The 27,362-nt window shown below is 35.6% G+C and overlaps 7 protein-coding genes across 11 annotated transcripts; 4 read left to right on the forward strand and 3 right to left on the reverse strand.

Moving 5' to 3' along the window:
- The first annotated feature begins 2,832 nt into the window (after positions 1-2,832).
- On the forward strand, positions 2,833-4,199 carry LOC103845317 (uncharacterized membrane protein YuiD). The gene is made up of 5 exons (XM_009122156.3): positions 2,833-3,224; positions 3,291-3,425; positions 3,530-3,567; positions 3,650-3,716; positions 3,813-4,199. The coding sequence occupies exons 1-5, from the start codon at positions 3,063-3,065 to the stop codon at positions 4,050-4,052; spliced, it is 642 nt and encodes a 213-aa protein (XP_009120404.1). The 5' UTR covers positions 2,833-3,062; the 3' UTR covers positions 4,053-4,199.
- A 2,284-nt stretch (positions 4,200-6,483) lies between these two features.
- Positions 6,484-10,684, forward strand: LOC103845327 (CTP synthase). The gene is made up of 22 exons (XM_009122167.3): positions 6,484-6,646; positions 6,722-6,860; positions 7,114-7,193; positions 7,275-7,361; positions 7,440-7,490; positions 7,581-7,698; positions 7,782-7,838; positions 7,933-7,997; positions 8,092-8,175; positions 8,244-8,294; positions 8,402-8,464; positions 8,556-8,602; positions 8,686-8,755; positions 8,841-8,903; positions 9,013-9,102; positions 9,172-9,210; positions 9,300-9,527; positions 9,633-9,718; positions 9,797-9,845; positions 9,935-10,015; positions 10,107-10,200; positions 10,292-10,684. Exons 2-22 carry the CDS (start codon positions 6,743-6,745, stop codon positions 10,447-10,449), a joined length of 1,779 nt encoding a protein of 592 aa, XP_009120415.1. The 5' UTR covers positions 6,484-6,646; positions 6,722-6,742; the 3' UTR covers positions 10,450-10,684.
- Positions 10,685-11,626: 942 nt separating this feature from the next.
- Positions 11,627-13,008, reverse strand: LOC103845337 (fasciclin-like arabinogalactan protein 14). Its single transcript, XM_009122176.3, has one exon. It carries the CDS (start codon positions 12,777-12,779, stop codon positions 11,985-11,987), a length of 795 nt encoding a protein of 264 aa, XP_009120424.2. The 5' UTR covers positions 12,780-13,008; the 3' UTR covers positions 11,627-11,984.
- Positions 13,009-13,283: 275 nt separating this feature from the next.
- LOC103845348 (protein gar2) lies at positions 13,284-16,814 on the reverse strand. 4 transcript variants are annotated; one of them, XM_018656027.2, is made up of 9 exons: positions 16,404-16,814; positions 16,159-16,315; positions 15,862-15,962; positions 15,433-15,775; positions 14,377-15,142; positions 14,210-14,271; positions 14,005-14,111; positions 13,837-13,924; positions 13,284-13,747 (listed from the first exon to the last, which is right to left on the reverse strand). In XM_018656027.2, the coding sequence occupies exons 2-9, from the start codon at positions 16,288-16,290 to the stop codon at positions 13,496-13,498; spliced, it is 1,851 nt and encodes a 616-aa protein (XP_018511543.1). In that variant the 5' UTR covers positions 16,291-16,315; positions 16,404-16,814; the 3' UTR covers positions 13,284-13,495. The 4 variants fall into 4 exon arrangements, with proteins under 4 accessions (XP_018511543.1, XP_033148370.1, XP_009120442.1 ...); XM_033292479.1 differs by having other exon boundaries at positions 16,159-16,312; positions 16,406-16,812; XM_009122194.3 differs by having other exon boundaries at positions 16,407-16,811.
- Positions 16,815-19,088: 2,274 nt separating this feature from the next.
- Positions 19,089-20,042, reverse strand: LOC103845370 (zinc finger A20 and AN1 domain-containing stress-associated protein 5). The gene has a single exon (XM_009122214.2). The coding sequence runs from the start codon at positions 19,856-19,858 to the stop codon at positions 19,388-19,390; it is 471 nt and encodes a 156-aa protein (XP_009120462.1). The 5' UTR covers positions 19,859-20,042; the 3' UTR covers positions 19,089-19,387.
- A 2,320-nt stretch (positions 20,043-22,362) lies between these two features.
- LOC103845379 (probable protein phosphatase 2C 38) lies at positions 22,363-24,733 on the forward strand. 2 transcript variants are annotated; one of them, XM_009122235.3, is made up of 5 exons: positions 22,363-22,686; positions 22,785-23,192; positions 23,474-23,841; positions 23,934-24,170; positions 24,239-24,733. In XM_009122235.3, the coding sequence occupies exons 2-5, from the start codon at positions 22,868-22,870 to the stop codon at positions 24,470-24,472; spliced, it is 1,164 nt and encodes a 387-aa protein (XP_009120483.1). In that variant the 5' UTR covers positions 22,363-22,686; positions 22,785-22,867; the 3' UTR covers positions 24,473-24,733. The 2 variants fall into 2 exon arrangements, with proteins under 2 accessions (XP_009120483.1, XP_009120474.1); XM_009122226.3 differs by having other exon boundaries at positions 22,364-22,686; positions 22,780-23,192.
- A 1,234-nt stretch (positions 24,734-25,967) lies between these two features.
- On the forward strand, positions 25,968-27,352 carry LOC103845393 (DNA damage-repair/toleration protein DRT100). The gene has a single exon (XM_009122244.3). It carries the CDS (start codon positions 26,002-26,004, stop codon positions 27,121-27,123), a length of 1,122 nt encoding a protein of 373 aa, XP_009120492.1. The 5' UTR covers positions 25,968-26,001; the 3' UTR covers positions 27,124-27,352.
- Positions 27,353-27,362: the final 10 nt, after the last annotated feature.

Below are 27,362 nucleotides of genomic sequence, written 5' to 3' on the forward strand. Positions count from 1 at the left end.
AGTGTTGATGGCATCGAACCAGAGGGAAAGCTATAGTACAACGATAAGGCAAAGGTTAGTGTTTCTTCTCCTCCATTCTTCATCTGTCTGCATCATAAACTATGTTTACACAACAACACTGGTGAACGATATTCAATCGGTACACTACCAACTAAACTGTCTAAACTGAAAAAATCAACTATACATTACACATCTCTTTTTACAGTCTTTTTCTTCTACACACAATTTTTTCAACCCAGTTTGATATGGTGTTGGACATGGTTTCTTCTAGAAAATATAATTTCTGTTAGGGCATAGTTTGTAACAGATGTTGAATCTGCAGTTTTGAATAAGATACTCTTGGATCTTGCGTAAAGGAAGTGTTGTTGTTTACCTCGCGGCATCATTCGTTAAGGTTAGTAACATCAACAGTCACGTGCAAATCTTTCTTTTGGTTAATTTATACGAATCTGCACTTTTCTTATAAGATGATTTTGTTTTGTATAAGGAGCTGTTGGTTTAAAACCCCACCACAAAAAGCAGAAGAAATTTATTTGTTGAAGAATGGCAAATTATGTTTGTTTGTAATTATTATTTTTTTAATTCATTTTTCTTCTTTTTCCTGTTTTTACGTTTTTACCTTTTAATTGTACCATCGATGGAAAGAAATATGAAAATACATTAACAAAATATTTTAGTTTATTTTTTTACAGAGATAGCTTTAATATTAATTATCTATAAACAGTAATAATAATTTAAATTAATAATATAAATAACCAAAATAAATTTTATCAAATAACAAAAAAAAAATTATACTCCAAATATATTAATACAAATAAATAAATAAAGAAAACATATAAAATAAAATAAAATTTATAGTTTCGAAATATATGTTTCAATTTTGAACTTTTTATAAAAATAAATTCCAAAAATTATTTTAAATGTTTTATTTTTTTTATTTTTTCAAATTCAAAAATACTTTTTGAAACCATTTTTAATTTAAATTTTTTAAAAAATTTAAAACTCACTACCAAATTTCCACCCTTAACTCTAAATCATAATTCTAGATTATTTAACCCTATGTGGCCGTAATAGTTTTTATTATAAATGTATATTTACCTTCTTAATGAAATATTTCAGTTTATAAATTATTTATGTTATGAAAATGATAAAAATACATTAATTATATGACTGTGATATATTAATTTTAAAAGTACATTAACTTCAAAATACATTAAATACATTAATTTTAAAATTTTCTGTGAGAAAAAATCAACAATAGACCATTGTGATTTCTTTCTATTAATCACATGATTACAACACTGAAATAAAATAACTAAAATGTGACATGTAGTGCTAAAAGTTTTTAAATAGAATTATCATAAATTACATATATAAAAATTTAAATCTCAACTTTCAAAATAAACATCCCGCTCGTAGGGCGGGCCGACCCTAGTATATTTAATATTAATGTGAGAATCAGTACTTTTATTACATCAAAATAACATGATTCTATTCGTATACAATTTCTAAGAACTTTGTTATCATATATTGTAAAATTTTATTTTACCGCAAAATATACATATCATTATTTTGCAAATAATTTTTAAAAAATCAATTTACATTATATTTTTCATCTTTGACCATATCAATTTTAGAATTTGTCATCTATATTGATCTTCCTTACTTAATTTGTTTTCATGTTGTTAAAACAGATGAAACTAATTAATTAACAGTTATTGTAATACGTAAAACACATGTATTTCTGAAAAAAAATAAAAAATTAAGTACGTTAAAGTATAAGATAACCAAGAATACAACACACAAGTTTTATTATTCTTCACTCATGTTTTATTTATGTATCTATCTTTTTTTTTCCTATCACAATAATAAGCATGTCAATGTTATTATAATCAAAATATACATATCATTATTTTGTAAATAATTTAAAAAAAAAATCAATTTACATTATATTTTCCATCTTTGACCATATTAATTTTAGAACTTTTCATCTATATTGATCTTCCTTACTTAATTTATTTTCATGTTATTAAAAAGATGAAAATAATTAATTAACAATTATTGTAATACGTAAAACACATGTATTTCGAAAATAAAAATATATATAAGCAAGACAGTTAATTTTTTTAATTAATCTGTCTCTCTTGCCAATTTACGATTGTGCATTAACCACTTTGGCTATGTAAATACTTTTTACAAATATAAAACCATAAATATATACCGGCTATAACTTAAAATGTTAGTTTTTATTTATAAAATGTGGTACTATACGTATAAAAATACAAAAAAATTCTTCTCCATGTACTCTCCGATTTTTTCCTGCTTTTTCAATAAATCGCTAGGCGGGAGTGAGCCGCACGCGTAGAGCCTAACGAGTTTCCAAACAAGGATCTAAACTAATATTCACACATATTAAGAAAACACATTAATCATGCATTGTGTTTTGAAATTATCAAATTTCATTGTTTTTTAACTAATAATTTTTCAATAAATCCAATTAATTTTATTGAATTTTGTAATTTCTGTATAGAAAACATAAAAAATCTATCTTTTGAAACAATTTTTTTTTCTAAAATTTCTATCTCAATAAAATGGAGGAGTATGATTTAAACCAATTTATACTAATTTAATCGATTTTATGCTAAAGATTAAAGAAGGTTTTACTATACAAAATCTCAGAAATTCAGTCAGACTTTGTTGATGGAAGATAGATTACAAATAATATTAACGGTTTATACGGAGTTGAGTCGTATAAATAACACTTTAAGAAAATCATTATCGATTTGCCTCCTAATAAGTAGTAAGTCCTATTGATTTTCAGAACATTGAACTCAGAGGAACATAATAAGAAAGTTAAAAGAGTTTTACCATAATGTAAGGAAACATTTGTAACTGAGATCCACAAAGAGCTGTCCGAATGATTCTTTGAGTCAAAGACAAGACCCTTGTCGACACACAACTGAACCATTGGTTCCAAATTTCTCGCTGCCTCCATATCTTATCATCACCATCCATCCACACAAAAACGCTATCAAAGTTCCTTCCTTTCCTCCCCCACAGAGATGCTGAAACAGAGCTTTGTCTCTCACAACGCCAATGCTCTCTGTTTCTCTATATCCAACCCAAAGTTCAATTCTTTAAGCCCACCAAAGAAGCCAAATCGTCTCGCGTCCTGCGCTCTCAATGTCGGACTCCAAGATGTAACCGAAGTCATCCACAACAAGGTTTCTCCTTTCTCTTTCTTCCTTATCTTTGCAGCCATTGATAATGACTTTATGCTTTGCGTGAAGGTACTTATAGCTGCTGGGTTCTCCGGAGCGATTGGGCAGCTCTTAAAGCCCTTCACTTCTGTGGTTTTCTATAAGAAAAAACTTGACTTTAGAACCGCTTTACAAGCTGGAGGCTTCCCTTCAACACATTCCTCTGTAAGCAAGCAAGCTTCTTCTCTCTTTCTTTCTGTTATAATAGATTGTGTGTTGTGTTGTATACTTCTCTGACTCTTTTCTTTTGCTGATTCATGAGAGATTAGTCTGTTGTGGCTGCAGCAACTGCAATTGCTTTTGAAAGGTGAAAACTTTCTTCTCTAAAATGTTTTTTTTTAACTTTCTGCAATTTTCTGAATATGGTTTACATTGGTTTGGTTCTCCAGGGGATTTGATGACTCCATTTTTGGTTTGACTGTGGTTTACGCTGCTCTGATCATGTATGATGCTCAGGTAACTTGACCCTTTTGAGAAAGTTCAAATCTTTGCTTTCTCTGGTTAACGTTTTGCATTACAATAAAATGGTCATGAATTGTTATACCGTTGTAGGGTGTGAGGAGAGAAGTTGGAAAGCATGCGAGAGTGTTGAACAAACTAACGGCTAATGCTCGGAAAGGTGAAGAGGAGATAAGTATAAAGGGCAAGGAAGGTGAGACTTTGGAGTCAGATGAGATCAGTGAGGAAGTGAAACTTCCGTTGAAAGAGTCAATAGGACATACTGAAGTTGAAGTCATAGCAGGCGCTTTGTTCGGTTTCTTAGTTAGCTTTGGTGTTTATTCACTTATGTAAAGCTCCCAACTTTATATGTGGGTTGTTAAGAAAGAAAGAAAGGAGAGTTTGATACTGTGTAATTGCAAAAGTTAAAGAATCAGTGGAAATGTCAAAACAGTTTTGTGGATAGCTATGTTGCTACTGCTGTTTTTGATTTTGGAGATAGATGCAGGTTCCATCACCCAGCAGATAGTTTAAATGCAATGACCAAATAAGCTTCTCAACAACCGAATGTAATGCTGAGTCTTGAAGGGTATCCCAGAAGTAAGGTAACTACAAAACGTTGATTAGAACCCACACTGCTTTGCTTTTGTATTGAATTTGTGAGCTAATTCAATATACCAAAAAACTGTTGCAGGGTGCGTTTTGTATTACATGAAGACAATGACTTATACAAGTAGGGGACAACGTGTAAGTTTGACCATCCTCCTCCAGGTGAGGTGATGGCTAAAACCATTTCAGAAGCCGATGCTGGTGGAGGAACTGACAAGACTCAATGAGTAGCGAGCTTTGTGTAAAGATAAGGATGTTAAAGTGTGTTGCATCTTATTTTACTTGCTATGTTCTGCATCTGTTCCGTTTTATTGCTCAAGAAGTGCAGCTTATGTGTTTATAAAATGGCAACAAGCTGTCTTTTACCATCACCATTAGTCTTAGGCTTCTGAATGATTCAAATACTTGATTAAATGTTATTGAAACTTGAAAGCAATCATCAAAGATAAGCTAGTGTTATTGAAAACTCCAAAATAACATTGAACAACACATGTTAACGAGATTGTATCCAAGTCCAAACCGTTCCTTGTATACAAAATGTAACACTAACAGTGTAATAGATAAGGTAGTTGTTGAAAACACACTTCTCACTCAGCAATAAACATGTTTGGTACTACTAACTGGTAATATCAAAAGTGGGTCCAGAGTTTTGTTCGGTAGTTTTTGGTTCTTAGGCTGAAGAAGAAGAAGACAAGTACATGGGACATGTTGACTCTTGTCTCTTATCTGATGAAACATGTGAATGCCTCTATTAATGGCAAAAAGACAAACAATCAAAGTAGCAACAAATAACTCTAATAGTTTGATACCTTTCTCCCTCTCCTTGTTAAAAAAAGAGAAAACTTTTTGATTGGTTTTAAGATTGGGCGCACAGTTTCCCATACAGCTATCCAAAACCCTCTTTTGGGCCTATCTTGCCAAAAAAATTATGCACCTTTCCGCAAAATTAAGTTTCCGAATGGTGACTGCGGTTTGAGCGGTGCAGAACAAGTGGTTCAACTGTAAAACGTATAGATATATAGTATATGTAGAGATTTTTGTTACTGTTAACTTCAGTACGGGACGAGTCGGTCGTAAACATTCGAAGCCTAACATTCGGAGTGTCTCCTTTGTGCAGCAAAATCACAAACCCTAACACTTCTCTGAAACATACAAAAGCTTAACAGAAAAAAAAAAGGAAAATTTTCATTTAAATTATCAACTTTCAAATTTGATGGAAAAAAACATAATATTTTTTTTGGACTATTTAAAGCATCAGCTTAACTTGAAGAACCATTTTAAATTTCAACTTAATTTGACTAAACCAAATTAAAAACGACTTTAACTTGGGTAACATATTGATTAGACGGAGTTAACCGCTGTCTCTAATCTTTTCTCAAGTCCAAACAACGTCGTTTCTAAATTTTTGAAAAGATTGTATAACGGAATCAAACCCGTGACGAAACTACACTCATTGTAAACCCAAGACAATTTACAATTCTGTTAACTAGAATAAATACTAATAGATAAGTTGATATATTGTTTTCTACCGGTAGGTTTAGACTCTGTTCGAAAACGCGGCCGGAGTGGCCGATTCTGCGCCGGAAAATCGCTCGGCGGAGCTCCGCCGCCGCGAGTTTACCATAGTCGGACCAACACTCGGATCAGGAAAAAAAACGTATGTAATCTGGCGTTTTCGAGTCCAAAATCAGTAATAACCTCATAGATCTTTCATAGTTTAGTGTTAGTAATAGATAAACTAAGTTAAAATGAAGTAAATCGGAAAAAAAAATGGTGTTTATGTTGAAAACACAGAAAAACGGCCGCAGAAATTAGGTTAGAGCTTGAGGAAGAAGAAGAAAGCCGAAATTACTTTTTTACCTTTCTTTACAAAAATGACAAAAACACATAATAGTACGCCTTGCTGGAGTTGAACCCAGGACCCCATGTCAAATAAAGACTACTTTCACCATCGAGCTACGACAATTTATTGGTATTAGTCGGCATGAAAATATTTTAAAGGCATGTTTAATATATATTTTATTTAAAAAACATTTTCCATGAAAAATTACGCCCCGCGTACTCCCCGATTATATCCCGCTTTTCTGATAATTCGCTAGGCCCACACCGACCGCCCGACTAGCGCCTGGCGTAGTCTTGAACAGGGGGTTTAGATTGAAATCTACTGTTTCATTCTCTTCACTGAAAGGGTCAAAGCCACAGTATAAAAATTAAATAAAAAAAAAGATACGAACTTTATTTTTGGTTGGCTTTAAATAGGGAGGGAGGGGGGACTCGCAGGTTATATAGTAAGCTTATTAGCCGCCGCCTTGCTAAAAACCCATTGCTTTCAGACGAAGGTAGTGTCTGAGTCATACATAACAGAAGAGATTGCTCGTGGCTTATACCTTTGTTCTCTGTTTTTGATGGTTTAGGTTGAAGAACAAGCGAAGAAAATGAAGTACGTTTTGGTGACAGGAGGAGTGGTGAGTGGGCTTGGAAAAGGAGTCACTGCTAGTAGCATTGGACTTCTCCTCCAAGCCTGTGGTCTCCGTGTTACTTCCATTAAGATTGGTGAGATTAATTTACACGTACATGTAACGACCAAGAAAAGGCTCCTTTTTTATATGTGTTGTGGTGCCTAATGAAGTTAATTTGTAGAAAGTATTAAACTTTTCTGATGGGTTCTTTAGTTGAAGCTTACATGATCATTTTTATATGTAAATGACTTGTGTTGTGATGCCTAGTGGAGTTAATTTGTAGAAAGTATTAAACTTTTTTGGACTGGTTCCTTGGTTTTGAAGCTTACATGATCTTCTTGGCGCAGATCCTTATCTTAATACTGATGCTGGAACAATGTCTCCGTTTGAGCATGGAGAAGTATTTGTATTGGATGATGGTGGAGAGGTATGTCAGATTGGTGATTGTGTCCTCTTATTGCTCCATGAATTGATGCATTGTTGTATCTAAGCGGTAAAACATTTTCAGGTGGACTTGGACCTTGGAAACTATGAGCGTTTCTTAGACAGTACATTGACCCGTGACAACAATTTAACAACCGGAAAGATATACCAGGTACTGTCTACTACTACTAACTCATTACTTATCTCATGTTAGAATCTGGTCTTACAGTTTTTGTCCTGGTTTTTGCAGTCGGTTATTGACAAGGAGAGAAAAGGGGACTACCTCGGAAGAACTGTACAGGTTCATAAGTTATCTACTTGTGCTTTTAACTTTCTCTGATTATAATTTTGAGTGAGTGTTTGAGCAAAGCTTTTTTAATTTTTCTTTAAGGTGGTTCCGCATATTACTGACGCAATCCAAGAGTGGATTGAGCGTGTAGCTAATGTTCCTGTGGATGGAAAGGAAGGCCCTCCTGATGTTTGTGTCATCGAGTTAGGCGGGACTATAGGTAGGTACTGTTTGTTGGCTGATATTACTCATTCATGACAGTTTCTTAGATGAGTGGGTTTTGTTTACTTGTGTACTGTGCAGGTGATATTGAATCTATGCCCTTTATTGAGGCCCTTGGTCAATTCTCCTATAAAGTTGGTAAGCTTTGGTCTCTAAGGTGCAGTAGTTGTTTTTTTGAGGCTGTTGATTATCGGCTCCATCACTGTTTTTGTCTGTATGTTGTTTCTTATAGGACCTGGTAATTTCTGCTTGGTTCATGTGAGTCTTGTGCCTGTCCTCAGTGTTGTTGGTGAACAGGTAATTTCCTATGTGGCTGTGATATCTTCCATGGAGATATATTATTGTATTTAATTTGTAACAGTTGAGAGAGTTGTTAATATTTGTATTGCAGAAGACGAAGCCAACACAGCATAGTGTGAGAGAACTGAGGAGCCTTGGGTTGACACCAAATATCCTAGCATGTCGCAGCACCAAGGTAATGTTTTCATGTTCTGTAGTGTTAATGATTTAGCCATGGAGTTTTTGATTCTTGTTTTGTTACAGGCACTTGAAGAGAATGTCAAGACGAAACTCTCTCAGTTTTGCCATGTGCCGGTAATTTGTTGTTGATGTTTATTTAATTTCGTAGAAGCAGACAGAGAGGTTAGATGTCGTCTTAACAAGTGAACATTCTTCTCGTCTGCTTTTCTTTGGTATCCTAGGAAGAAAACATTGTGACGCTCTATGACGTTCCAAACATCTGGCATGTTCCTCTGCTTTTAAGGGTAAGTAAAGTTGGCTTGAATAGTTTCTAACCTTACTTATGAAGCCAAAGAAGCCTTATTTCCTTTGTTGTTGTTAACTTCTCTAAAATAGGATCAAAAGGCTCATGGAGCAATCTTAAAAGAGTTGAACCTCCTTGGGTTTGTCTCTGAACCATCTTTTCGCTTTTCTGTGATGACTTTTTCTCTACTAATAGAGATTTGATTCCTTCTGCAATCTGCAGCAAAGCTGTAGAGGCTGACGTGACCGAATGGACTGAAAGAACTAAAATTTATGATTCGCTGCAAGATCCTGTAAGTATAACTTCTTTAAAAAATATGTTTCCAATGCCAAGAGTGTCTATATAATGGAATCCATTGTTCATTCTCAATGGTACAGGTCAGAATTGCTATGGTTGGAAAATACACTGGCCTTACTGATTCTTACCTTTCCGTGTTGAAGGTAACTGTCAATTGTGTACTTAAATAAACCAAATATAGCTATGCATTTCCTTTTGAACTGACGCTGTTATTGAGGATTCTGTAAACTGAGCTTTTTCATTTTTCTGCAGGCACTTTTGCATGCTTCTGTGGCATGTCACAAGAAGCTCGTTGTAGAGTGGGTTGCAGCCAGTGACCTTGAAGAGATTACAGCACATGAAGTAAGTCTTTGTCTTCGTTTCTCTTAGTGTATATAAACTCATGAGTCTTTGTACGACTTACCATTGCAGACGCCAGATGTCCATAAAGCTGCATGGGATCTTTTGAAGGTAGGTTTAATTCTTATGAAACCTGGCATGCTGAGATTAAGTAAATATGTTGGACTTAGCAATCAGAATTTTTTTCTTGTTTCTTTCAGGGTGCTGATGGGATTCTAGTACCCGGAGGTTTTGGTGATAGAGGAGTGCAAGGAAAGATACTTGCTACAAAGTACGCACGTGAAAACCGAGTCCCTTTCCTTGGGATATGCCTGGGGATGCAGCTGGCTGTTGTTGAATTTGCCCGCTCCATTCTTGGCTATAAGGATGCTAACAGCACAGAGTTTGAACCAGAAACTTCAAGCCCTTGCGTCATATTTATGCCTGAAGTACTAGTCTACTAGACCCATATAATCTTCTCATTTGGCTGATTACATGCTTTAAATTTCTCTAAATGTCTTCTCTAACCTTGTTTTCACTCTTTTTTGTAAAAGGGATCAACAACTCATATGGGAGGCACAATGCGCTTAGGTTCAAGGAGAACTCACTTTCAGGTTCCTGATTGCAAGTCTGCTAAGTTGTAAGTACATAACACAACTCTTAGGACTCATTTCCAAAGCCAGAAAGTCTTTATAATTTGTTATTTCTCTATTTTTAGGTACGGTAATGCAAAGTATGTTGATGAGAGACACCGGCACAGATATGAGGTAATACAGCTTCTTGTTTGTTTGTTTCCATGAGCTCTCTCCTGACTCCTGTGTCGTTGAAAATGTGACATGTTTTCTTATAATGGCAGGTAAATCCAGATATGATACCAGAAATTGAGAATGCTGGACTCTCATTCGTTGGGAAGGATGGGACTGGGCGTCGTATGGAGGTAATATGTTCGTACAAACCATGCTTAATGTGTAGCTTCAGTGAGAGCTTAGAAGAACAGTGTATGAATAGCTTTCGTGTGTGAGGTGCAGATTGTGGAACTCCAAAATCATCCATACTTTGTAGGTGTTCAGTTCCATCCTGAGTTCAAGTCCAGACCAGGAAAACCTTCAGCATTGTTTCTTGGTAAGAACGCATGGTTATGTAGCATAATGGCAAGAGCCTGTGTTGATTGTGTTTGTGGGATTTTACTAAGAAACATTTTGTTACAAAACAGGTCTTATAGCAGCAGCGTCTGGGTGTCTAGAAGCAGTTCTGCAAGCAAGTGGCAAGATGAACAAAGTTTTGATTAATGGAATGGCCAATGGAACAGCAATGGGGAAATTTTATATGAACGGCAATGTGTATAGCAACGGAAACGGGTTACATCACTGACTCAAGAAAGGAGCAAATTTTACTGCATTTTGAAAACTTTCTTTTTTGGTTTCCTTTAATCAAAGCCACTCTGCATGTATAGAGCCTGAGCTTGTTTCCTTTGTCTTGAAGACTTTGTTGTTGGTTTTTGGGGATAGATATGGATGTGAAGTGTGTGCTTCATGTTCTTGGAGATGCTTTTGCCTTTCCATAGCTAAAAGTAATAAACATTTCTAATCTAGTGTTGCTTTTCTTTTTTTTTCTTCATTTGAAAGCAATGTTTAAAAAATCGTTAAATGGTGATTATATGTTTTATAAAGAATTATTCTTTAGGCGAAAATTTAAACTGATTTTTTTAATGCCTATTGATTTTAAAAATTATATTCTAAAATAAATTATTTTATTTACTGTTAGAACACTGTTTGGAAGTAATGCAACCAAACAATAATGCACCATTTAGTAAGGAAATCTTCACAGATTTTAGTTTTTCTTTATTGATTTCAATTAAAATCTCAATTTGTATATATCAAATACAAGCTTTTCCAAATAAAGATTTTCGAGTTTTAACTTTATTTCTTCTTTGGACTGTATTGCATTATTCAATAGAACTTGTAAAGCTTGAAGTGCTCTTTTGTGTGTTTGAGTAAGCTTTGCTGCTAATCTCCATTTTTTTTATGGCTTTCAGAAATCTAATGTGATTTATTTCATTCCTGCACTCTGTTATTCATCACCACACCGTCATAAAGAACCAAAAGGACTAGATCAAAAATGCAAACGTCGAGTAAGGAGTACTAATCGCTGAAACTCCACTTGTTGTTGAGTTGTCTTTTGCAGAAGAAGGTGGCAAGGTGAACAAAGTTTGTACAAATAGAGTGGCTAATGGAACAGCAATGTTGCCTTTCTTTCCGACTTACATTTGAAACTGGGAAGTAATGTAACCAAACACAATACACCATTTAGTAAGAAAAACCAATGTTCTAACACTTGGAATATGCAGCAAATCAGTGATAGTTGAATTGATTTTAATCCGTTTAAAACAATTTAAATCCGTTTAAATCAATCTAAATTGATATAAATCTCTTAATCAAGTAATGATGTTAGTCCAAATTCAGAAATTTGTCTAATTTCTTTATTTTTGTATATCTAATTTTAAGAGTTCATCAAAATAATTTTATAATTAAATTTTAAAACTAAAACATCTAATATAACTATAAAATTCTACTGAGCATCTATTTACCATCTACCATTTTTGAACATTGAGAAAAACCTTACATGTTTTATATTCTTTATTGTTTACATTTCAAATCATTCACAGCTTCCAAATAAAGAAAATTTTGAGTTTTACAACTTTCTCCATCCTTATTGTATATCATAAGTCACTTTATTTGTTCTTTGGATTTTGTTGCCTTATTCCATAGAAATTATGAAGCTTGAAGTGTTCTTATGTGTTTTGGGTGTAAAAGCTTGAAAGCTTTGCTGCTCATCTCCACTTTTTTTTTTCTGGCTTTCAGAAAGCTGATCTGGTTTATTTCATTCTTGCACTCTGTTGTTATTCACTAGACCGTCATGAAGAACCAAAAGGATGAGATCACAAACGCAAACGCAAACGCCAAGTCAGGAGCATTAATCGCTGAAACTCCACTTGTTGTGGAGTTGGCTTTTGCAGCAGAAGGTGGCTTAGCAGTAGCGGCAGTAGCAGCAGCAACAAAAGGCTTAGTAGTAGAGGAAGGTGGGGATGGTGGCTCGTCAAATGTATAATCATCATCATTAGGAGGTTGTGGAGGAAGTGGTGTAGATGATGAACCATGATCAGAAGGACCTTCAGGATTCATTATAGGTATGTAACTACTAATATGAAGCACCGAGATGTTATATGGATGGGTGGCAACAGAGTCTATAAGCTTAGAGTCAAGGAGAGATCCACGAACCGCAGATCCAAACATGACGTCACCGTTGTTCATAACGGTTGCGTTTATGAACCCTTGTTGGCCTTTGGCTTGACCGCTTGATTGGAAGAGAGTGGTGAGTATTACTGATCTTTTGTTGAGACTCTTGAGTTTCTTGATGTCGTAGTAGTCTAAGACGATGTGGAGGCTGAGGCTTTTCTTGTTGTCTTCGGTTGATTGGTCGGAGAATATGGACATTGCGTCGTTGGAAAGGGCGAGGACGGTTATGGTTTGACGGGAGTTGATGGTGGAAGCGAGCCCGGTTTGGGAGAGGAGGTTGTTGAAAGAGGAGAACTCATTGTTCAGGTTTAAGATGCGTGTGATGTTGAATGCGTTGGCGTAGAGGAATGTAGAAGCAAAGAAGAAGAAGAAGAAGAGTGTAAGTGAAGCAGAAGTAGAAGACATTGTGTGGATTTGGTTGATGAGGTTGATTTTTGTGGATATGGTGTGAGCTTTTTATAGAGCAGAGATCTGTAAGTTTGATTTGGTGTCTTGTTTAGACATGAAGAAGAGAGTGTCTTTCTCCACACTTTGAGGACACTTGTGTCGTGTCTTTTTTTTTCTTGGATTAAGAGCACTTGTCGGGAGTCTCAGGACCGATTATGGTGGTTACTTTTTAAGTGTTTAGGCTATCAAGTGATGTTAAAGCAATGTTCTAAAGGTCGGTCCAGGTAATAACTGTTATAGCCGAAACGATTTTCCTAAAATTCATAATTCAAATCAGTTTAAACCATTTTAAAACAATTAAACTTGGTCTTATTCGATCTAGATTTATCTATTTTGTTAATATCTAATTCATCAATAATTTAATATAATTAGACATAAAAAAGAGATAGAATTACAAGTAACATTGTTACACATGTTGCGGAAATTTGTTCCTCTTTATATCCCCCATGAAAATGGAACAGAGATACTTGAAATACATTTTTATTGTTTTTTTTAATATCCATACAGGAAAAAAAGAACCATAATCGTCGTCAATAGGAGTATGATCGTAGAGAAGAAAACAAAATGAAAAAAAAAAATCCGATAATGCAGATGATTAAACTCATCTTCTTTTTTGGTTCCTAAGCTCTTATTGCTTCTCTTTTATCTCATCAGGCTGTTGCATTTCCGTTTGATTAAGAATCTGTTCGGACGTAAGTCATACTACGAGTACTTGGAGCTGCTGCAACGCTGTTGGTGCCAGTCTCAGCTGAATCACGTTTCCATTGCATACTCCTGGCTCCACCTCTAACAACAGAACGACCCCTAAATGCACCACCGGGGATACCTCTTCTGTAAGGTGAGGAGGCTCTTGCGTACCTTCCTGCTCGAGACCATGACATGCTCGACGCAGCCTCCTGTTGTTGTTCATTGCTTCCTTTCACAATCTGCATCCATCAGAAAAATACAAACTAAGACTCTTAACCATTCCTAAAGACTACCAAACACCTACATGAGATTTTCAATATTTTTTTACCTTGAGAATCCGAGACATGAATGAGGTACCGTCCAGAGATAATGCACTCTCTGCAGACTCTTTGCGCGTGAACTCGATATATGCTGATCTGCAAAAGGCGAACAACTTTGGTCACTTAAAAGCCTCCGGTAACTAAACTTTGCAAGGTCCTGAATGCAGATAACTTACCCACTTGGTTGCCCTGTCGCTGGATCTATAACTATGACAGCTTTAAGCACTTCACCAAACTTGTTGAAATGCCTTGAAAGGCTATCCTTGGTGGCACCAAAATGAACCTGTTTTACGACCAAACCACACTCGAATTAATACAACCAATGAAAAACAAATTCGCTCAGTTTCAGTTCAGGAGTAAATAAAGAGTCACAGTCATTACATTGGCGACAAAGATTGTTCGAGACTTAGCATCTTCCAGAGGGCGGCTAGTAGATAATGTCCCTACAAATACCAGTATATCATGTTTAGACCAACTCATGAAGAAGAACTTAACCAACAGGAACCCAAGAAGTTACAATACCATGTATCTTTTTAAAAAAAACTCACCAGGAACAGGTTTCTTAATCAATGAGTCTTCTTTCGCAATGGCAGCAGGTTTCACCGTTGATGATTCTGTGATAGCTTCACTAGATGTATATCTTTGCAGGCCCACACCTGGAACTTTCATCTGCTCCTCTAACTTCACTGTCTTCCCTGTATCTGCATTGCCAGAGAAACCTCCATTCTTCTGCTTGGTTGCAACTTCAGTAAAGTGATTTTGATAATCCGTCCCTTTAACTCTATTAGGGTCATCGACTAAACGACGCTGCAGACTTTTCGGATTGTTAATTCTGTTCCCAAGTGAAGAACTCGAGTAAGACCCATTGACACTTGAACCGAGTCTGCTTGGCTGCAAGCCAGTGTCAAAAGTCGTCATGTTCTCAACATACACTCCATTGTTGTCAACCGTTTCCTGATCTACGCTACGTTCTTCATTCTTAGGGGGGACTTCACCGAGTATCATACGTTGGTTCGAAGTTTCAGGAAAACCCGCTGAGTGGCTGATTCTGTCAAAGACGCTTCTCCCAGCTTTTGGATTCTTGGCACCTTCAGCTGCTTCGGCGACAGCTTTCACAACAGTGGCCATGGGGTTCACGGTCTTCGCAACAGATCGGGTTTTCCGAGGTGGGTCCGGTTCAGATGAGTCTTGAGTCGATGCGGAGACCACTGAGCGGAGACGTTTTAATGAGGGTTCAGTGGGCTTTGATGTACCCAGAGCATCTCGCATAGCAAACTGAAGCAGCCGGCTAGAAACAACAGGTTTAGCCTCCCTCTATCATAGAAGTCAAAGAAAGATGATCAGAGAACCATAACACTATCCGTACATTAGATTTACATCAGGATATGCATTAGAAGACTGGCAAAAGGTAACCCAATCACACAAAGTCAAGAGTGCCTGAAGCAGAACGCAAAGGTACCCTCTGGCCTAAATTTGACACTCAGAACATCTTCACAATACGATTTGACACCCATCCAGTTAACTTTTTATGCATATTTTTCAAACTTTCTACTCCAGGAACTAAGTGGTGATTGCTATTAAGCAGAAAATCACAAAATACAGACCTGTTCATTCCGGGAGCTGTCAGTTTTACTCCTTTTCCTATGGGAATGAGTCTTCGGAGACGGAGACAGTTTACCATGTCTTTCTCTGTGATCTTCCTTCTCGTAGTTATGAACTTTGTGAACCTCAGAACTCAGAAGAGGAGGAACGTCAGTAGCATTCGGCTGGGTTCTCCACTGTCTACTGCGCCGAGATGGTGCTCGTCCCTTTTCAGATTCGGAATCCATTTGCACTAGTGCCTTATCCTCATTCAGACTACTTACCAATGAGCTTCTCACGGTAGTTTTCTCAACATGAGAACTAGTAAAGTATTCATCCATACTCTCAGCCAGATGATCCCACAACCTGTAAATACTCTCCTAGTGAGTTAAAATTTCTACAGAGAGACAACAAAACTTAGTTTTCACAAAGTGCAAGAGACATATACATACCAGGCCACAAAAGAATCGCTATCATCAGCAAGAAAGATCTTCAATTCATTCTTAGCTTCCTCTCTCCTCCTCCCATTCTTAAGTAACACTATCACATATTCCTATAAGCACACAAAAATATACATCACTGTCATTAGATTTCTAGGAAACTTGTTACCATCACAATACACTAAAAAACTCAGCAACACTAGCTAACAACAAAGAAGATGAATTAACACCATCAACGTGTAGAATCAATCACCAATCCAAGAAAGCAAATTATCACATTCAACCTCAATGATGAGGAAATAATCATACCACAAGAATGTCATCAGTGTAATCTCCCATGTACTCCTTCAGCTTAACCTTCACTCTCTCTTTCAACTTCACAACTCCTTCCTCACTGAAATCACCATTGAAGGTCCGATCATCACCGTCGCTGCTTCCCATCGAGATCGTATCCAAAATAAAAAACCTAACTTTTCCGCCGCAATGACACAACACGAAAACAACAAAATCAGTATAAACCCTAAGATTCAATTCGAGAACAGAGAGATTTAAACAACCTCTTGGTCTGTGGAGATGTTTACGGTTTGGTTCTTTGTCTTTCGGGGAAGAATCCAAAGAGCAACTCTCTCGCTCGATCTCTGATTAAGGGATTTGGCTTCGGCCTTCGACAGACGGAACGAATTGGACAGAGAGAAATTGAACAAAAATAAATAAAATTACAAGTCCTTTCGTAAAATCTTTTTATAAACACAACACACAGGAGGTTTATGCTCATAATGGGCTGGGCCTAAATTTACTGGGCCGAATCTATGTGTGCTGTGCTACAGTAGTAGTACAGGTATTTTTATGATAGTTCTTTTTGGGGTAAAATTGTGTATGATAGTTGCAGTTACTGCTTTTTTGTTTTGTGGTTGAAATAAAATAATAATAACGACGGAATGTTCTACAAAGGTACTTGTTGGATCCGCAGAGGCAGTTAGTTAGTAAAGGTTTCTATATTAATTTTCTCTTTACAAATTTGGAAACTTATTTCTACGTATATTATTCCTAAGATTTTGGGGCTATAGGCCTATGTTTCATTTAGCTCTATGCTTATGTCACCCCTATGTTGGATCATAGTGACAGTAGTTAAAGAAAGAATGTCCTATTAAATGAATCAGTTTACATTTTGTTTTACCAAACTAAAAGTCGTATGAGAGATATATGCATGCGATTACGTTTTGGAATTGAGGAAGGTCGAAGACAACTTGTACAACATTCCCACCAGTTGACTACTCTCCTCTCTTTCCAAGTTGATGTTTGACATTTTAATTAACTTCCAACCAACTTGTGTAATTGCATTATTTGTTAGGACAAACGACGAGGCGAATAAGACTTTTCACATATGGTTGGAGTAACACATTGGTCACTTTTATTTATTGTATAATAACGATAGTTGCATGATATAATAAAAATCTCTTCTTCGTCTTTTCGCGGGATATTTCTTGTGTGATTCACATGATACTGCATCACACAAAGATATTAAGTTAATAAACGAAATAAAATTATTAGCATACAAGTCAATCATGTTGTTGGCCGCTCTTCTATACGCCAAGCAAAGTTGTCGAGAGAAATTGGGCTATAGTGAGTTGTGACGCACAATGGACTAGTATATAAACATTGAGAATTCGGCCAAAAAAAACCTCAACTTTACACGAATTACCAAAACAAACATGAACTTTGGGGCTGGCCAAAAAAACACCAAACTTTCATTGACTTTAGAATTAATTAACAATGTTTTCGCTGACTTGCCAATTTAGCACGCCGTCAACAAATTTAACAGAAATATTTGACGTCGTTTATTGTTGACGTTAAGTAAAACGACGTCGTTTTCAAATGAGATGAAACGACGTCGTTTTACACGATTTGAAATTAAAAATATGTAAACCCCTGGATTCGAACCCAGGTTGGTTGGTCAAATGGGAAGGTATTTTACCACTGGGCTACTGGCACTTTCAATGTACTTACTAACATGTTTACTTTTATTTGGTACATATTAAATATAAAAAATTCTCTAAAAACTTAATAAGATCTTTAAAATTCCAAAAAATTAAAAAACAAAGAAGATTTTTATAAAATTAATTTAGAAATTAAAATTAAAAATAAGATTTTATTTTTCTTTCTAAAAAATTAAAACGAACTTTAAATTCCAAAAAATTGAAAAAATTAAAGAAATTTTTTATAACATAAATTTTGAAATTAAAATTGAAAATAAAATTTTATCTTTCTTTAAAAAAAATAAAAAATTATTTTCCTTTAAAAAAAATAAAAAAATCTTCCAAAAATTTCATAAAATTAATTTTGAATTAAAATTAAATATTTGTTTTTCTTTAAAAAATCAAAAAAATTCCAAAATTTTCATTTTTTAAAAAAAATCCAAATTTTTAAAAATTATAATAAAATGCAAAAAATTAAAGTTAGAATTATCAACTTTTTATGTGTGTATAATTAATTTCAACTTTTAGCAAATGTATTAAAAAAATTGAAAATTTTGGAAGATTTTTTATTTTTTTGAAAAGAAAAAATAAAATTTTATTTTCTATTTTAATTTCAAAATTAATTTTATAAAAAATTTCTTTATTTTTTCAATTTTTTGGAATTTTAAAGATCTTTTTAAGTTTTTAGAAAATTTTGGAAGAGTTTTTATTTTTTAAAAAGAAAAATAAAATCTTATTTTTAATTTTAATTTCTAAATTAATTTTATAAAAATCTTCTTTATTTTTTAATTTTTTGGAATTTTAAAGATCTTATTAAGTTTTTAGAGAATTTCTTATATTTAATATGTACCAAATAAAAATAAACATGTTAGTAAGTACATTGAAAGTGCCAGTAGCCTAGTGGTAAAATACCTTCCCATTTAACCAACCAACCTGGGTTCGAATCCAGGGGTTTACATATTTTTAATTTTAAATCGTGTAAAACGACGTCGTTTCATCTCATTTGAAAACGACGTCGTTTCACTTAACGTCAACAATAAACGACGTCAAATATTTCTGTTAAATTTGTTGACGGCGTGCTAAATTGGCAAGTCAGCGAAAACATTGTTAATTAATTCTAAAGTCAATGAAAGTTTGGTGTTTTTTTGGCCAGCCCCAAAGTTCATGTTTGTTTTGGCAATTCGTGTAAAGTTGAGGTTTTTTTTGGCCGAATTCCCTATAAACATTTGATAAAGTAGCACACGAAACCAGAGACACGTTACCTAAATTACCAAAAACACCCTTCATTTCTACCGAATCTACAATACACATGCCACTCGACAACTTTGTCTTGAATTCGTAAAGCCAAACAATAATTAATCATACACTAGAAAAAGAAGAAAAAAAAAAGTAAAAGAAATAAATTTTGGGTTCAGATTTTAATCCAGCAGAGAATCTCTATGATCTTTCATTACAAACAGACAACATCTAACCGATGTCTCCGACTCCGAGCTTCTGTCTTAACGGACCTTTTTGCTTGAACCACCATAAGTTTTCACGATTGAATCGATTTGAATTAAACGTTAAACTTTGACCATCTTCGCCGCCTTGACGACAGGATTCTCTCTAGCGATCGCCTCGCGTCCGGCGGTTTTGTAGTCGTAGCTGCAATCGTGGCGATCCGAGTAACGGTGCTCGGCGCAGAAAAGGTCGCCGCACCGGCATCTGAACCCGGTCAAACCGACCTTCTTCCGACAACCGGAACACCGGTTTATCGTCTGTTGGTCTCTCTTAACCGGGTCGATCTCCCTGGGACGAATCACGACCTTCGCTGGCGTGGATCGGAGGTTGACGGATCTGGCTGATCTCTTCAAGATCGAGGTTGAGTCTACGCCGGCGGCGGCGACGGAGGCGTTGAAACATTTCTGACACATGTTGTTGGTCGCTGGATTCGCTGTAACGCCGCAGTTGTTTGAGCAGAGCGTCGGGGTGGTGGTGGTCAAGGTTTCGAGGACCTTGAACTCCGTCTCTTCCTTCTCCGTTCTCTGCGCCATGTATATTGTTTTTCACGTTCTCCGGCGAGCTTACGAATTGAGAATATAGAGAGATAAAAGCGATGAAGAGACAGAGAGAGAGAGGAAATGAATGGAATATGAGCCTCAAGAGAGACGCGTTTCCAACTCTTATCGTCTCTCTCCACCACCCCCCACTTTCCGTCGTCTGGTTGTAAATTACCTAATTGTCCTGTCCACTTTAATTAGAGGATGATTTAAATATTGCATCTCAATCATTCTAGAATGCCTTATGACACCCTACACCGGCCAATATCTCGTCTCTTTCATTTTCATTTCATTTCTGATTTTCTTTGACTATATGGACCAAGTTGTTTACAGTTTACAAATCGTTTATTTTAAAACAGAGATATATTGTGGATATGCAAAATATCATATATATCTATATGCTGTTGCTGATTAATAATGAACCAAAACAATATAGTAGTTCTTAGCTCTTACCGGAAATGAATATAATTCATACTGATGCATTTAGAGGTGCTGACTAAGATCAGAGACATACATATGTTGTGTATAATCCGTTTTTTAAGGTAATTTACAGTTTTTAAAGAGTTTTATTTTAGAAAGTACATACAGAACTTTTAAATATATGAGACTATGCAGGTTAATACCGGTAGAAAAAAAAAAACTGACATGTGAAGGTCTAGGATTCGACGTCCAACATGGCAACATGCCAAATTGCAGACAGCAGATATTAAGCTTATATAAAAATTATAATTTTAAGATGTATATGGTTTGCATTGTATTGTTAGGGTGAAATAGAAAAGGTGCCATGGTTTACTGGTTTAGGCAGGCCGGGCTTCAAGGGTATGACAGTGTAAGTGCACAAGGGCACCTTCTAAAAGCAAGCATAATTAAAGGGAAAAAAATTAATACGGCACATGGCCCATCTATTCTTTGAACCGGGCCTGTGTGTTAAGTGTAAGTGTTCACCTATAATAGTCTTATTTTTCTTGACTATGAATGCCCTCCAAAGTCCAACCAGGAGGTGTCTTTTTAACTATAATCTTCAAAACTTTCACTATTTAATCATATGATTAATTTCTGATCAAAAAAAAATCATGATTAGTTTTGTATTGAAAATTTTCAAATATTGGCCTTTCAACCATTTAACCACTACAAACGGCTTGTTTTATATTTAAAGTTTTTTTAAAAATGAAAACAAATATCTAAATTAGTAAAAGAAAAAATTATTAATCTTGAGAAATAGAGAAACACTAGTATCAACGCCCGTGCTAAGCACGGATCAGTTTTATTGTCTTCAAAATTATTTGATCATGTTATAATTTTCACTCAGAATTAAATTGTTTTCTGTCAAATATTTTATGAACCTGAATAACACTGGTGCATTCAAATTTAAAAAAATAGGTTGAAACGGAAAGGGTCAAACAAAAATGATATTATTTTAAATGGTTACATGTTTACAATTATTTTCCAAAAATATTGAGGGTAAAATTTGATTTTTATGATTACATTTTGTTTCTCTGACAATTTAAATTTTTAATCTTAATTATTATAGTTTTTATCCGCTTTACTTATTTTGTGTTAAAGACTAATTTACAAATTTAGATTATTTTTATTAAAAAATTGTTTTCTTGAATTATTAATTAAGGATTTCAAGAAAAGTGTTTATCTAAAAACTTTAACTATTTTCTGTTTTAGATAGTCATTAAAACAACGTAGAAAAATTGTAAAAGAAAATTTGAGAAATTTCAAAACTAATTAAAGAAAATGATTAGAAATTTAATTTAAAATGATAAAAAGTAAAAAGTAACTAAAATTATTGTTTACCTGAATTATGAATGGTTAAACGTTCTGCAACTCTATCTATCCATTGTCTTCAACCTTCACTAACTTTACTCAGAACGTATCTCTTCCAAACTTTTCTTTGATTCCTCATATTTTCTTCTTCTTTTTCATCTTCTTTTAGCTTTGATTTCTGATGCATGTATGCAACATACTAAAATATTCTCAAAAATACAAAGATCGATGCTTAATTTTTCTTGTTAACTCAGAATTTGCATCATAAGTTTCATATGAACTGATTATGAAACTTAGTGAAAAAGCCGGCATACAAAAAAATAATTTATGCAATGAATGCTAGAAGTTTAAAACTGATGCAGAAAAAGAAGAAAAAAAAATATGAAGAAACCAGTGAGAACTAACAAAAGAAAAAAAATTGTTGTTGAAATGATTTTATAGTCAATGCGAAAAAGAGATAATTTAAAATTCTATTCAAATTAGCTCCAAACCGTTTACGTAAAAAAGTGGGGATCATGGCTTTGATTGAGGAACAGTTGAGATACTTATGAAACTTTTTTTTACTTGACACATGCAGCTTTATCTTTTCATCGAAGGGAAAATGATACATTTTAATTCTGTTTTTAATTTTTATTGTTTTGTAAGACTTTTCCACATGTCACTATTTGATTCGCCAGGCGACTTGCGCTTTAGTATATAAGGGATATGCTAAATTTAGGAGAAAAAACTGCCTAAAAAGCCGGGTTGTTTGTGAGGTCAATGGCCTAAACAGCTAAACTCGAAAAACAAATGGAGAAAAAAGTAATCGGAAACAGAAAATTAAAAAAAAAAATTAAAAATTAAAAAGACAGAAAATACAGAGAAATCAAACCCCCAAATATGGAATTCAGACAGAGTCGCAACTAGATTTGTCAATCTCTCTTCCCCCTCTTTCTCCTGTAAATCCAATCGGAGTTACGATCTTTCCCCTCGCATCGTAACTCCTCATCAGAAAACAATCTACTTCCCGATCTCGATCTTGATCCCGTTCTTCACGGTCTAACAAAAAGGTATTGTTTGATCCAGTTCTGTCTGATTTCCAGACAACGATCCGTTGTTATTGAGTTTATGTAATAGATTTTTATTTTTTATTTTTTGGTTAGGGAAGGAGGAATAGCAAGTTTTTGATCTGTTGGGTTTTAAAAAAAAAGTTTATATCTTTGGATGAAAGTGAAGCTTTGAGGAGGGGTTATGGTATCAGAGACTATATTGCGGATCGTAGCACCATGTTGGAGAAAACCTTCTGTGAAGGGAGATCATTCAACTAGAGGAGATGTTAATGGAAGGTGTGATGGGCTTCTTTGGTATAAAGATTCTGGTAACCATGTTGCTGGAGAGTTTTCAATGTCTGTGATTCAAGCTAACAATCTTCTTGAAGATCATAGCAAGCTTGAGTCTGGTCCCGTTAGTATGTTTGATTCGGGTCCTCAAGCTACTTTTGTTGGTGTTTATGATGGTCATGGTGGTCCTGAAGCAGCTCGGTTTGTTAATAAACACCTCTTCGATAACATCAGAAGTAAGTAGTATGTGGTTGTCTTTGCTTTGTGTGTTGAACTAGATTGTGTGTTGACCAATGTTCAATCGCTAGGCGGTGGTTAGGCGTCTTATAGAGGATTAATGTTTACGAGGGCGCCTAGGCAGATTTTTTTTTTCAAACATTTAAACCAATTTTTTAAAAAATTGTTTTGAAAAAATTGTTTCACTCAATCTTATAGAGGATTAATGTTTATGAGGGCGCCTAGGCGCCTCCTAGACTGATTTTTAGAACACTAGTGTTGACACTTTCTCTTGATGCAGAGTTCACGTCGGAGAATCATGGAATGTCTGCATCTGTCATAACGAAAGCGTTTTTAGCTACGGAAGAGGAGTTTCTTTCTCTTGTGCGGCGGCAATGGCAGACAAAGCCTCAGATTGCTTCTGTTGGAGCTTGTTGTCTGGTAGGGATCATATGTAGTGGATCTTTGTACATTGCTAACGCGGGAGACTCTCGGGTTGTGCTAGGAAGATTGGAGAAAGCATATAAAATTGTCAAGGCGGTTCAGTTATCTTCTGAGCACAACGCAAGTTATGAATCTGTGAGAGAGGAGTTGCGGTTGTTGCATCCTGATGATCCTCAGATTGTGGTCTTGAAGCACAAAGTATGGCGTGTCAAAGGTATTATACAGGTAAAAAAATAACGTTTTGTGTCTTTGAACATCGTCACTTTGAGAAGAGAAGCATAGAAGATTCTCTCTTTGATACCTTCTGTTTCTTGAAGGTGTCACGGTCAATAGGTGATGCTTACTTGAAGAAAGCAGAGTTCAACAGGGAGCCGTTATTAGCAAAGTTCAGGGTGCCTGAGACTTTTCATACACCAATCCTTTTAGCAGAGCCTGCAATTACAGTACACAAAATCCATTCAGAGGATAAGTTTCTCATATTTGCATCAGACGGCTTATGGGAGCACATGACCAATCAGGAAGCTGTTGACATTGTGAACACTGGCCCTCGTAATGTAAGACTCTTTGTTTCTTTCTTTTTCTTTTCCTCTTCATGTTGATTGAAACGTATGTATGTGTGCAGGGGATTGCGAGGAAGCTCATAAAAACAGCTCTAAGAGAAGCAGCAAAGAAGAGAGAGATGAGATATTCAGATCTTAAAAAGATTGACAGAGGAGTGAGGAGACATTTTCATGATGATATAACAGTCATTGTTGTGTTTCTTGATTCACATCTCGTTAGTAGAAGTATCTTACGCCGACCTCTCATCTCCATCTCAGGCGGTGGTGAATTGGCTGGACCTTCTTCTACCCCTTGACTCACATTTCACCACAATCTATAATATATTATTCTATATATTCAACATATCCACTATATATAAAACACATTGCAGAAACACTTCAAGTTCCTTCTCTTTTTTTCTTTATATATAACAAAAAAAGAAAACCTTTTTAACTCTGTTTTCTATTCATCCTAAACAAACAAAAATGAAGAGTTGAAACATCAATGTATAGGTCTGAGTTTATTATGATAAAAGAGATATCAATTGTTGGAAGGATATTTATTACTGAATGCCTCATTTACTATGCTTTCTTTTGTTGTCTTGTGTAATGTAACATAAACGAATATGTTAATGATACGTTAGAGACAGGTAACTATTGCAAATTCGTCTTTTGTGCGCAAGACAAAATATATTGCTTTTCAAGGTCTGAGAATTCAAATGAATCTTGTCAGCCACGAGTTAAATAGCTCTGAAATATAATTGAAAACTGTTCCAGGTTTGAAGTTCTCCCAACAGCTTCAAAATTTAGACATTAGTAATAAAGACTGCTCCATGAAAATGGATCTTGCACCCTTGGCATGTGATGGGAGTTGAATCATGTCGTCATAAGTCATAACCAAGATAACGTGAGCTACGAGATTTAGGTCATAAATGCTTGAGAAGCTAAATTAATATTTTCTCATCAAGGTTTTATGTGAAAATAGTTTTTTTTTTTATATCAAATATGTGAATATTGTTATTAGTAAAAGGTTACACGTAAAATGTTAGTGTAAGGACTAACTAGATCAACTGCAACAGATGTTGATGATGAATCGGCCTAAGATATTAGAAAGAGATATAAATGAAGATCAGAGCCTCTAGACACAGGAGGAGATGCTTAAATGCTTCTGGTAGGACCACATGAGTCACATGTAAAAGTATTTATGGTGGCCCAACCTCATTACTTATTTTTATTAAAATGTTGTCTCTAATAATTAGTACATTATCAAACATAATTAGTCATATAATGCTTTGTTGATGTGAAGTTTTGGAGTTTCTGCAATAGAGAGATCATCAATTCATCATGATTGCTCTGTAACATGGGAAAATATCTTGGGAAATAGAAAGTTAATTCTCTATAATCCATGCATGGATCTCATGGCATTGTATACTCCATTTAGTATATGCAAATAATCACAATTTATTTTCGCTTTATATTCTTAAATTACGATTAAATGTTAGTATTTCTGTAATATCAACTAAATTTACAAATATTATGAAAATCATTGAATTACAAATTAACAAGAACTTATCTTTTACGGGATCATTGTTGAATACTCTGAATAGATCAAATATTTAAAGTAAAAACTGACATACACACATGATCCTCCTCTTTATGCATAAAAAAATAAATATACATTTGTAAAGTTAATATACATAGAACAATAGTAGTAACACGCACATGCCCATGATACCATGCACATGCAACCTCTCTCCTTTCTTCGCTCAGCATTTCTATATAATCCAATATTGACATAACACCACTACTCTCTTCAGTCTTCACCATCATATTATTTATTTCAAAAATGACAAAGCTGTTGGCATCGCCGCTCAGCTCATTATTACTCGCCGTCGCTTTCATCTCAGTCATCACCGTCGTCCGATCATGCTCCCCTACCGATCAGACAGCTCTCAACGCCTTCAAGTCGTCACTAAGCGAACCAAACCTCGGCATCTTCAACACTTGGTCCGAAAACACAGACTGTTGCAAGGGATGGTACGGTATCAGCTGCGATCCGGACTCGGGTCGGGTCACTGATATTTCTCTCCGGGGCGAATCAGAAGACGCTATTTTCCAAAAAGCAGGCCGGTCCGGTTATATGTCCGGTTCGATTGACCCGGCGGTTTGCGGCTTAAGCGCTCTTACTTCTTTCGTCCTCGCTGACTGGAAAGGAATCTCCGGCGAGATTCCTCCTTGCGTAACGTCCTTAGCTTCTCTCCGTATCCTCGACCTCGCCGGGAATAGGATCACCGGAGAGATTCCAACCGATATCGGCAAACTCACCAAACTCGGCGTTCTAAACCTCGCGGAGAATCGGATGTCCGGCGAGATTCCGTCGTCGCTGACGTCACTTTCCGAGTTGAAGCATCTTGAGCTGACGGAGAACGGAATCTCCGGCGAGATCCCGGCGGATTTCGGATCGTTGAAGATGCTGAGCAGGGCGTTACTGGGCCGTAACGAACTAACCGGTTCACTTCCAGAGTCGATGTCCGGTATGGACCGGTTAGCGGATCTGGATCTATCTAGGAACCATATCGAGGGTCCGATACCCGAATGGGTGGGTAACATGAAGGTACTCTCTCTTTTGAATCTCGATTGCAACTCGCTAACCGGTACGATCCCCGGTTCGCTTCTCAGCAATTCCGGTTATGGTGTTTTGAATTTGAGCCGAAATGCGTTGGAAGGATCCATACCCGACGTTTTCGGATCCACCACCTACTTCGTGGCGCTTGATTTGTCTCATAATAATCTAGCGGGTCGGATCCCTGATTCGCTTTCGTCAGCTAAGTTTGTGGGCCATCTTGATATCAGCAACAACAAGCTTTGTGGGCCGATTCCAACCGGTTCTCCTTTTGATCACCTTGAAGCGACGTCGTTTAGTGCAAACGAGTGTTTGTGCGGTGGGCCTTTGATGAAGGCATGTTAATAAGTAAACGATATGATTCCGGTTTTGCTTAACCGGAGGTTTATCAAGTTCCTTGTTGCTCTCGTTCCATATTGGTTTAACTGTTTATTTACTACTCTTTCAAATTATAAGTGCCACAGCTAATCTGTTCTGCTGGCTACGAATTGCTAATTTGCTACAATGGTCCAATTTGTTTCCCGGTGTATGGTAGCACATGTTATAGATCTTATATGTTATATCATTTGTTCAAGAACCCTTAG

Source organism: Brassica rapa, chromosome A01, assembly GCF_000309985.2.
Source record: "Brassica rapa cultivar Chiifu-401-42 chromosome A01, CAAS_Brap_v3.01, whole genome shotgun sequence".
NCBI lineage: Eukaryota > Viridiplantae > Streptophyta > Magnoliopsida > Brassicales > Brassicaceae > Brassica > Brassica rapa.